The 11856-nt window shown below is 35.3% G+C and overlaps 1 protein-coding gene across 5 annotated transcripts in view; it reads right to left on the bottom strand.

Annotated features, from left to right (window-relative positions):
- Positions 1–11856, bottom strand: part of RB1CC1 (RB1 inducible coiled-coil 1) — a 64114-nt gene that overhangs the window by 8803 nt on the left and 43455 nt on the right. For 4 of the 5 annotated variants that reach the window (XM_035895885.1, XM_035895883.1, XM_035895884.1 and 1 more), the window contains 5 exons: positions 9153–9312; positions 6895–7003; positions 6531–6765; positions 3368–3419; positions 2022–2069 (listed from right to left, as the gene is read on the bottom strand). In XM_035895885.1, the coding sequence (XP_035751778.1) occupies positions 2022–2069; positions 3368–3419; positions 6531–6765; positions 6895–7003; positions 9153–9312 (604 nt within the window). Of the gene's footprint in view, positions 1–2021; positions 2070–3367; positions 3420–6530; positions 6766–6894; positions 7004–9152; positions 9313–11856 lie in introns of those variants that run through there. The other variant, XM_035895888.1, reaches the window with a different exon arrangement.

Here is an 11856-nt window from a genome sequence, read left to right as displayed (position 1 = left end):
CTTCAGATCAAATTTTTTTTTATTAGATACTACATTTCTTTGACTTATTCACATTGTACTTTTCTTTCTTGCAAAAGTTGCAGCTAAAGCGAAAGTTGTCAAATGCATATAACTTGCTTAGATTGTTCGCTAAAGCGTTTGACAGTTCTCTCCAGATGTTAAGACCAAAGTTTTTCTTACTGTTCTTTAAAACTGGAATAAGTGTTAAATTAAAATGCAAACTAGCTTGATTTCTGTATTTTTCATTAATTTCTAACTTTAAGAAAAACAGAACAAATTAGAACGTTAAGAGTATTTCCATTAAAACTTAGTAAAGAGTATTTTATGACTAGAGTTCTAATAGCCTTTAAACAGGAAAAAAGGGGCCTTTTCTCAATATTTTATATAAAATAACAAAAATCCTATAATTATAACATTCCTGACTTAAAGAGGAGCTCCTTTGAATCTTTTATTGCTTGCAGATGTAACCCGCAAGTTTTGCTGCAAAAGTCACTGACCTGAAAACATTTTCTTTTATTGTGCAGAACCACTTCTGGGTTCCTTATCTGAAGTAGCTGGGTATAAATAAATATCGGTATTTAAGTGTTGATGTATATTTCTGTTTTAGAAGTGTATTGGGAAGGGGGGGAGAAAGGAAGATGAAGAGACAAAAAATAAAAGTTTATTTTATCTACAAAATGACCAATTTGTAAATAAGAAATGGAAAAGGTATTATGTTCCCATGCCCATTTAGAAATCAATTTTGAATTGCTTTAGCCACCAATGAGCTACTCATTTCTCTTACGTGGCTTTGTATTAATTGTAACAACAAAAAAGACATTCGTATTTGTTTGTGTAATTTGTATCTGTCTTGTGTTTTTCTTAAATTTCATTTCACTCTGAGATGACAAGACACCAAGTTTAATTTGGAAAAATCTACAGAGAGGTTTGGAAGACTGCCCAGTGAGTTTGAGTTTTATTGTAAAAACTACACTGAAACACCTTTTGTGCACTTCACTGGCATTCTGAATAAAAAGAATCCTCTTTTATAAAATATGCTTTTAGATATTTTGCCATCCTTTCTTATGCCCTGCACTAGCAGGGTCATTATGGACAGGTTTAATGAAGAATGGAAAGTGTTTGAAAAAAAAATAGCAATTTCATACCTGATTAGGTAGCTGGAGTAAATTTTATAGTAAATTTCAATCCTAACCCAGACAGAAAAATGACAGCTCCTACCAGAGAAACTCAAACACTTTTGCTGTGAAATACAGCTTGCAAAAACACAGATATCAGTTCCTACAACCCCCTACGTGTCACCTGCCACTTAAAGAAAGTGAGATCTCCATGGCCAGTCCAACCAATCAACAACCAAAGGACACGTCTATTTCCCGTACACACAACAAGACTTAAGGCTGAGACCTGCTTGCAAGGATAAACTGTGGATAAATAAAAGGAGACAGCACAGGAATCAAGGGAACTCTGTCACCATATTCTTTTTCCTTCTATAAGCATTGACTATTATTTGAATGTTTAAGACAACGGCTGTTTATATTTTCTGTTGCCAGGCAGAATTAAAGTTTCACACCTTACAAAAATGACAGGTGCAGTTTTAAAAAAAAACAAAACCCCCAAAAACCCCCCAAACCCAAACAAAAAACCCAAAACCCCAAAAAACTGCAAACCCTAAGTTACTGCTAACACTCCTAATCACATTTAATGTGCAGGCATATTTACATTCTCGGAAACTGACCTTTAATCTACTGTTCTGAAATTAACTCCCCCTACCCCAAGCCTGGCTGGTCTCTGTTCTTTGGGAAGAAGCCTCTTTCTCTCCAGTCCTCTGAATCTTTCCCATGAGAAGACTGCTAAGTTGGGGTACCTCTGAACAGTTATCAGGTTACCTATTTGCTACTTGCCTTAATACTTAAACAGTTTTGAAGTTAATAAAACACATTTTTAGATTTTAAACAAACTTAACATTTGTAAGCTTTTCTTATTTTTTTCATGAGACTTAAAATTGGCATTGCACAAATACTTACCAATCTTTGATTTAATCTCTTATTTTCCTCTTCTTTCAACTGCAAAGTCTAAAAGAGAATCTTATCTGATTAACTGATTAATACACCTTATACAGTACATTTTCAAAAAGTTTTGATATGACCAGAGCCAGACTACTTATACAATATACATATTTACTACAGCTTTCAGTTTTAAAACAATATTAAAATATCTTACGCAAAAAAATTCAAAGTCTAGCAATTACAGTGCTACAAACCCCACTGCTAAGCCATGCTTATCTCCATACTCATCCTTCTGCTTAACTTAGAAAAACATTTCACTGATAAAACAGCAAAAGAAATGTAATATTACTATCTCGTAGCTTCTACCCATGACAAATGCTTTGTAAGCAGATGACAGAATAAAGCATGTTAAGTGCTCCTAGTCAGAAACATCCAGCCACTTGCATCATACAGTGCCACAACCCATTAACAGAAGACACCCATGTTCTCTAACTGATCACAGCTTTTTTTAAGGTCAACTTTGAAGAGGCAAGGAAAAGGCAACTGGAACAGAGATAGATATGACTGGATAGTTACAATTACTAGAACTGGAAAGATTCCAGTGTGACTACTAAGGGTTAATCTAGCCTTTTACCAAGAACAACAACTTTATTTCATCAAAAAGGTTCCATTACTCAGTGCAGATTGAAAGCTATGCTCAAAATAAAAGCTGTAACAGAAGTGAAAATTTTATTAAGGTATGTATTTGGGGGAAGCAGGGGAGGTGATGTATAAATTCTAGCCTGTAGAAGCACGACAATAACGTCAGAAAATTGCAACTTTAAGCACATTTATAACAAGTGTTATTTCACTTTTTACAGAAGTAATACTGTCAAGATTATAATGCATCCCAGGTAGAATTAAAATGATTTAAGTAGCAGCAGCCTAAAAGGAGAAATTATCCATTTCCAAGAGAAGCAGGTAAATCAATCTTAATTCCTGTCCAGCTGCTTTGGATGCCTTAATTTGAAAAAGTAATCAAAACTTTTTTTTGCTACAGAAATTCTCTAGATCAAAGACTTGTCACTCCTAAGAAGAAATATTACACCTGACTCATTCATACTGAAGCCTACATAAACAGAATAAAGTATAAACAAACTTTAAGCTAGGTAAAGTATAATGTATTAATACTTATTTTGAATGACTGTAACAAATTACACTGATCCAAAACAAGTACAATGAAAAAACATTCCCTGGAATGATATTTATTAGCCTTGCAGATACCATGTTGCATCAGAGCATATAACTCAACACAGCGCAACTTCACACATACATATTTCTAAGTACTTAGTTGTAACGCTTAATCTCACAACCAATCTACTCACTCTTTCTAACAACATTATCCTCTGTTTTTCTTCAGACATATGGACATTTTCACTAAAAGAGAAAGAAGAAAACTGAAATTAAAAATTAAATTTTTTTTCATGATTTCCCACCCCCCCATCTTCAGTCAGTGATGAGTGCCATGTATTCGCTAGCACAGAGGGAACAGCCCAGAAAGACACCTTAAGAGTCAGCATCAACATTTCTGGCAGAAGGTTTTTGGATTTTTTTTTTGTTTGTTTGTTTATTTTTTGGGATTGTTTCGTTGGGTTTTTTTGGTTTGTGTTTTTTTTTGGTTAATTGGTTTTGGTTGTGGGTTTTTTTTTTTTTCCTTCAAACAAACCAGCAGAACCTTTGAAGTAACCAGAGATGAGACATCAGTGTGTGAATACTTGGATGGGCTGGGAGTGCTGCTAGTTCCCATGGATGTCAAACCCCATCCTTTGCCACGCACTACATGCACTATAGCTGAACTTTTTTTTTTTTTTTTTTTTTTTTTAAACTAAGGAGCTTCTTTGTTGCAACAAGCCACTTGTGTGTTTCCCAGTCAGGTTCATTACTTCTATGAGAGGTAAGTAGTAGTCCAGGACTGTTCAAAAAGCTAGTGGCAAAAAGTGAGAAAATCCATAGGTTGCAATTGCTTAATCATCTTCCACAAAGATTCTAGGTAAAGGGGTAGCAACCAGGAGCTTACAAGTTAGTTACTCTGCTTTCCTTTCAACAGCAGTATAAATTTGCAAGCTGCACCAAGTGGGTGATTCAAAGGTGCAGCCAGTTTCTTCAGGTAAGTGTTCTTAATGAGCAAAAAGAAACTTTTAACTGTGTTAGGGGTATAATGAAATTAATCTGGGATTCTAAGCTTTTTTTCATGCAAATGAATACAACAAACATTACACTGTACAGTGCTGAAGCATAAATCAGACGTATTTCAAGAAGCCTCAGAAATATGAGGGAAATAAGAGCATATGAATTTTTGTTTTATTTTAAGTAAGATCATAAGATATGTCTTCCCAAAACATCTCATTGCACTGAGGTAACTAGAACAAAGCAGGCTTGCTGTTTATTCAGGGGAACATGACACAGGCTGTGATACCCATCAACTTCACAAATGAGAAATTCCATGGGAGGATTAGGAGAAGAGAGGAAATCTGACAATGCAATCATAACTGAGGTATTAAAAGCCTACTAAAAAACTACTGCAGGTGTAAAAGCATAACAGAAAAACATTCCACGTGACTGCTCATATTTAGAAGTGCCTTCCAGTTCTAATCTAAATTTCCTTAGACATGGTAGAAAAGGATCTTAAAATGAGTATTCCTAGTACAAGATAATTAAATGCAATCATCCACCACAAGGAGGTAAAAAGTATTAACATGAAGAACAATTCTCATTAATTAGTAAGAAAAAACAGATGTTGATTATTTCAACATTAGGCTGATATAGCAGAAACATAATCATACTGTAGATTTTTAATTTTTTTCTAGATTTCCCCAGTTTCTACATGCAGTTAAAAGAAAAAAATCAATTGGAATGCCCTGGACGAAACTTTACGCTTTTTTTCTGAATTCTCTCCCAGTAATCTACTCTGAGTGGATTCTCATAATGCACTGAGTATCTTCTCGTAATGAGTCCTATTTTAATGCCCTAATATCATGTGCTATTCATTTTGTCTTATTCTAGTCAGAAAGTACATGTAATACAATGTGCTCATTTCAGTACAGAATTTTTAAGCCTAACATTCTACAATTGTTAAGAGACATCTATGAAAATTGTTAAGAAAACCAAAAAAAAAAAATTTTTGCATGCATCATCACAACCCCTTCTCTTGGAGTATCAGACAGCCTTTACTATTCAAAACCTTTACACAATTACTTTAGGTACATTTAAAGTGAGAATCAAGGCTCTGAACTTGACATACATTTTCATGGAAGTCAGTACTGAAAAAAAACGGAAAAAACCCACATGTGCAGAAAGCAGGATTCCTGACAACAACCAATAGGAAAACTTTGTAGCTGTCAGAATTATTTAAGTTCAAATGACTTCATAGTCATGTACTGAGACCAGATCACAGTCTACTAGCTTTACATGTACACTCTTAACTTACTAGGCAAGGTGTCATTTGCCAATAACAAAGTGCACTGCTATTGTAGGGCACCCAAAATAGAGAATATAGTGAAGTTGATGACTGCAGAAAACTGCAAGTTCCCTCAGATATTTGTAATCACCTCAGTATTTCAAGCACAGCTTCAGACACCTACCTGCAAACTAGCCCCTGCCTAATTAAACCTCCATACAAAAAGGGTGATAAACACTTAAATACGTGCGAAATTAGAATAACGTTATTTGAATCTGTTGTAAATCCAGATTGTCAACCAGATCCAAACAGGAGAGAACCAATCTTAAGTGACAAGTTTAGTTTGAAGTACGTAAGTTACTTGAGGAAAACAGCTAGGGCAAGCAAGGGTTTAAATCACTGCAAAGTTTTTTTCCCCACTGTTTTTTCTGAAGTTTTTTCACTACCTTCTAGTAAGTCAGCAGTACATCACAGCTGACAGTACTGATGATTCAGAGGTTATACAAAGGGATGCTGAATACTTGTCCTTCTCTCCAATAATACAAAACATCAATCCACCAAGGCCACTTAATCAGCCTCAGTCCCATTACTTGTTTTGAATCCTGAGGATTCAGCCTAATTTCTACCAAGCATACCTATATCACCCCTTCCCCTTTACCAAGGAATCTCATTATGCTACCTTACAGCAGACATGTACACAAGCAATCATAAAGTTTGTTTGTTTTTAAATGAGAGCCAGCCACTGTTCAAAAGATACAACCTGCAGCCACCCAGCTGATTTCAGGCTACTATTACAATGGCTTTTCTCCCATTTGACTCACATTTCATACACTTATGTCTATTTTTTCATCTCATAATTCTGGAGCCAAGTTTCACCTTTAAGTTGCATACTTCTAAGTCAGCAAAACCACACACTTCTGATGACTGACACCACAACTGCATGCATACATTTTAAAGAATATTTTTAGCAAGAACATCAAAGGCAGAAGGCACGTTAAATATGCTCATTTGTACTTCACAACACCCAACAGCACACATTTAAAGAACGAGAGCATGCTTTGTGTATTTCTGCTATGATGCCCCATACTTACTGCACAGCCATCATACTGGTTTCCATCATAGAGTCCATTCTCCCTTCAGCTGCAATATCAGAAGCCAATCTGTCTGTGTCCGTGTCAGCTGCGCAGGCTCCACAAGCTTCTGAAGCTGCCGCTGAGTAGGTTGATGGAGAAAAATTACTAATTCTCAGTTTATTAACTTCTTCTTCAAGCTTCTTTTTCTCTTCAAGTAAGCGAGCTCGATCTTCAGAAAGTGTTTCAATCAAATCTATGACACAATAGAAAAAAACCAAAACAAAACTTTTAATTAACAGCAGCACTAAGGATCAAAACCAATCTGAAGTGAATGAAAATGTCCCATTAGTAAAAATGAATACTTTTTCAGAACTTTGCTTACCCTTATCTTTTTCTTGCTGTTGTGTAAGCATTTTTAATTTGTCACTAAGATCATTAATTATGTTTTCTTTTTTCATTTTCTCTCTTGCCAGAACTGTGTTAAAGTTGGTCTGAAAACAGAAAGAAGTATTACTGAAATAAGAAATGTACTGTATAAATGTAATGCAATTTCAGTTTCCTAAATTACAATTAAACAAGGAATTAAACTTGTTTACATACTTTGGTGAAGAGATAACAAGCCTGTAAATTTTGTTTTGAGGTTTCTCCATAATTTTTTTTTAATCCCTCTAGTCCCTCCAAGCCCAATATATACATGTAGTATATTTATAAAGAAATCACCATTAAAAAGTATAATCTGAAAGTTTATTTTCTTTTTAAACATAATGCTTAAACATGTCCAACACTTGCATGTTTTATATGAAAAACAGTTATTTTAAGGATTAAAATTGTTAAGACAGATCTGCACTGCATCAAGATACATTACATGTAATAAAAAAGTATTATTAAAAAACTAGAATAATATACTAGAATCTGAATTAAAAATACATTTCAAGTCATGAATTAATTTCTCCATGAACAATTAATTATGCAGAAGTCACACAGGAATACTGGCTAATAGCTTTAATAACTAACGCAAAAGAGGCTAGCACATCCTTCAGTATCAGTCTGACAAATCTTTCTGCTTCTTCAATCCTTCTACTAGCCATTACGCCCTCACCTCTACTGCTCTTAAAGGTTGTGCTGAAGAGACAGAGCAAAACTACCAAGAACCATCTATTAAAAGGATATTTTAAATTACAATTTCACTTTTTTGATTAATTTTAAGATTGTCTTGACCTACGTCTATCAACTCTCAGTCTTAAAATGCAAGCTATTTGGCAAGCTACACAGCTTATATCGTGCACAGCAGCCTTTGGTATATGTGTCTGCATACCAAAACTATCACACAACGCAAGCATAAGTAACACCTCTAAGATAACTCTACTGAGAAAAAAAGATTACATCAAGGGTGATACCCAGAATATTCAGTGATCAGCAGAGCCAGTCCAGTACTTTCAGCACTGATCGGTAACACCATTTTTGTGTGTTTAGGGGTTGTTTTTTTTTTTTAGGGGTGTGGGTGTTCTGGGTTTTTTTCTCTCTCTCTCTCTTTTTTTAAATAGAAGTTTCATCTTCCCTGGAATTTACTGTTAATGCCTCAGAACCCTCCCTTTCACTCTCTACTGCACAAATGAATATTATATGATAATGAGGAAAACGGCATATTAAGGCATATTCTGATGGAAAAACGAATCTTGCCATTACTAATGCAATGTACAAAACATTCCTTTTAGGTTTACTATGTAAGGCTCACTTCAGTATTAATGTTTGCAGTCCAAAAATTTAAAAAAATATTCCTTTCTTTGTAACTGTCTGTGATTTTCTGCTCTCTGCATCAAATGATTCACAGCATTCATTCACCAAGCTGGCTGATCACTACACTGTCTCTCTGTCCTTATTTGATCCTACCATAGCTAAAGTTAAGTAGAGGATTTTCTGTTTTAAGCACCTATCTTAGTGTTTAAATACAAAGAAGATGTAGATAATAGCTGTTACTAATAGAGATTTAATTTAAGAAGTGAAGACTCATCTACAAAATCTAAAGAGATTCAAGATGTTTTGAAAGGAAAAAATGTGTGGATACAGATGAAATTATTACTCCAGTGCAACACGATTTTGTACCAAGGTGTGGAGCGCACAGCGTTTCTAAGCTTAAGCAAAAGATAACATTTGCTTTGAGAACCCCCAATGCCACCTGCCCAGGCTAATGAAGTTTAAAAGCCATTAAGTGACATTCCAAATCAATTAGTATTTAAAATAATTAATTTTGTGTTGTCCATAAATTTTGTGTTGTTAACTTAAACTACGCTTAACCGGTATCTTTCTGGAATCTAACAGATAAAAATTTACAGCACCAGCTTAACAACTTGATCAGGAGAAGTCACAAAATAACAAAAATTGAATCTGGATTGCTCAATTCACAGATTTAAGGTTTTGGGGGTTTTATTTTTTTGTTTTTTGTTTGTCTGGTTTTGGGTTTTTTTTAATGCTTAAGTGTTGGATTCCATTAACACATCATATCCTGCCTCCAGGTAATAGCGCTGATTTAGAATGCTTAAGTGTTACACACAAAAACCCCAAAACTCTGTAGCTTCAAAACAGCAAAGGAACAGATAATTGTCATGGGAGCAAAAGTAATAAAAAAAGAATCAGCTTTACCTGCTGTTCAGCAGTGAGCGATGTTCTGATGTTCTGCATTTCTTCATTCTTTCTTTTCTCTTGTTCTTCAAGTTGCTCCAAGAACTTCATTTTTTCTTCCTGAAGCTTCTCTTGAAGTTCAGCAACCAAGCTTGATTCAGCAGATGATTCAGTGGGAGGACTTAAAAGAAAATATCTAGGCTTTAAATGTGCACCATACACAGAGTCCCAGAATACATGAAATAAACAGTAAGTTCCTTTTTGAGACATTTTTCTGAAATGTTTAATAAATACTGTATTCCAATTAAGTCATTACTAATCTTCAATTCTACATTTTAATCATGAGCATCTCACCAAATTCTTACTCTCGGGCATTATGTTTTTTATCGTACTACTACACTGGCTCTAATTTTGAAATTTTGTTGAGCGGGAAGATTTTTTTTTTTTTCATTTTTTCTAACATAAAAGAAGGTGTGGAAAGTGGTAGAAAGAGGAACAATGACATACCAACTCCCTGAAGATTCTTAGTACATCAAAACACAAAGCCTCCAGAACTTTCACATAGTTAAAGCAATTAATCGATAAATCTGATGCTAAGGAATCCAGATATGCAACTCAAAACTCTGGGTTGCAGAATCTGGAGAACAGTAGCAATAATTACAAAGAAAGGAAAGCATCAACGGTCATTGAGGCAGGAAGGATAATAGCCTTAAATGGCTCCTGAAACAGGCAATGTTACATAGGGCAAGTATTTTCCATCACTGAACCCAAAGCATTAACTACCCTTTTCTGTGTTTTGGCTTGAGTTATCAAACCACCATTGAAGAACACTGGGATAGATAAATCCCTTTGCTGGGCAACTTTTGTGAAAAACTATTATTTTAAATTTTTATTATTCCCCTACACCAGAATCATATTTAATATAAAGAAAATCCCCCAGACCTAGCTCTACACCTACATACATGCATCAGTGGTTTTCTCTAGTCAGAACAGCCTGGAGGTATAGGTAGGCTGTGCTGAAAGCAAAGCATTGTGTGCTAATATACTAATGCTCACAAGCACTACTCCTAATGCAAAAAATGCTCCAAGAGTTTTTCTTGCTTCATAATGCAAAGCTTGTCTGTTGAGACTAAGCACTACAAAACCTCAGATGCATCAGAAACATGCAGGACGGAGATTATGAAAGAAAGCTGAATTTTAGAGGAGGCAGGGAACCTAAAATTCTGATCACTGCATACTGGATGGGAGTTTGGGCATCCATGAGATGAACAGCCATTTCTACGGGGTCTTCGCTTTACCATATGATCCAGCACATACTCATCTACCTCTGTTTCTGCCATCAATTCTTCCTATCAAGTTAAAAAAAGCACAGGCTAAGTTTGTCTGACAAGTGTAAAGAAGAGGTATGTCTGCACCTTACTTTATAAGCAACAAACATTCACTCATATTATTCCAAGTTATCTAAATGCCAAGTTGATACATCAGCCTAAGCCCAAGGCTGTTAGCTGCACTAAACCAAAGCAGGTATCGTCTGCCTCTCCAGATGACAAATGACAGCCAAGTGAAGGATATTGTCATTCTGCAAAGGATGCTAACATGCATTCCTAGTTTTTAAACCTCGTCACTGTATCAGGTATTTGGCTTACACATTTTATCTGCAAAGGCCTGACAACTACGGCAACAGTGACAATGCCTAAGTTTTTTTAGTGTTTTCAAGATACCAAAAGCACATTTCTTCAGAGATTGGGGTTCCTTTGCAAGTAAACACTGTAATGCTCTACCCTAAGGTAACAAAAGATGTATTTGCAGCACTACCACTGTTCTACCACATGGGCATATACTGAAGATACAAACTATTATGCAGTACCTATGTGCTCAAAAAGCCTGAAAGAAGTTGTAAGTAGAAAAGCACTGAAAGCCAACTGAAATTCTCGAGTGGCAAAACAACCTTTGACATAGCAGAAGTCAGGAGTAAAGTAAGCAGAGAACAAAGAAAGTCATGAGATACCCAGGCAAATGTTTTTTATGCCACTAAGAAAGCATTTTTGTGCTGGAATATCTTTCAATTTATTTCTAAATTAAGCCTAGTGGTGAGAGACAGCACGTGCTCTGCCGAGAAGCTTCACTACTGGTGGTGTTCTGGTAGAAGTGGCTGGACCAAACCAAGGCTGGAAGACACCAAAGCTGTAATTCAGTTTTCAAAGCAGTCAGTATTCCTCTTCTATTTTTAACATTCTGTACAATGTTATAGATCTTTCAACAAACCAGAAAACTGCTTAATAATAAAAGTAATTACAGAAATTGTGTTTTTCAGTTAATCTTGGTTAGTACACACTACATACAGTAGAAAAATTAAACAGGGGTGTTACAAATGCCTTGCAGTTTTATTATCTTTCCTAGTCATGACAACTTCAAGGTCCAGACACATGGTAACTGAAACACATTAGTTTTCATATGTTGGTGATGCGTGGGTCACAAACATTTTTTTGTCATTTCTGAATATTTTTGTTAATTTTCATGTAAGTTCAAAACCTAAATTCCTGATAGCAGTGCAACACTCGGGTCAAATTTAACACTTCATCTCGCTGTCCGTGACTTCCAGACTGCTAATGTAACATTGTTTTTGCAAAGAAGGACATTTATCTGACAAGCATATAGGCACATGCCAAATAAGTTGGTTTCTACCATTATGAGTTAACTGCTAAACAACAACTGAGTGAGGATA

The sequence above is a fragment of the Egretta garzetta genome, unplaced genomic scaffold (genome assembly GCF_000687185.1).
Source record: "Egretta garzetta isolate BGI_Z169 unplaced genomic scaffold, ASM68718v1 scaffold36, whole genome shotgun sequence".
Classification (NCBI taxonomy): domain Eukaryota; kingdom Metazoa; phylum Chordata; class Aves; order Pelecaniformes; family Ardeidae; genus Egretta; species Egretta garzetta.
The sequence above is the reverse complement of the archived record's forward strand: the minus strand, read 5'-3'. Positions and strand labels throughout refer to the sequence as shown.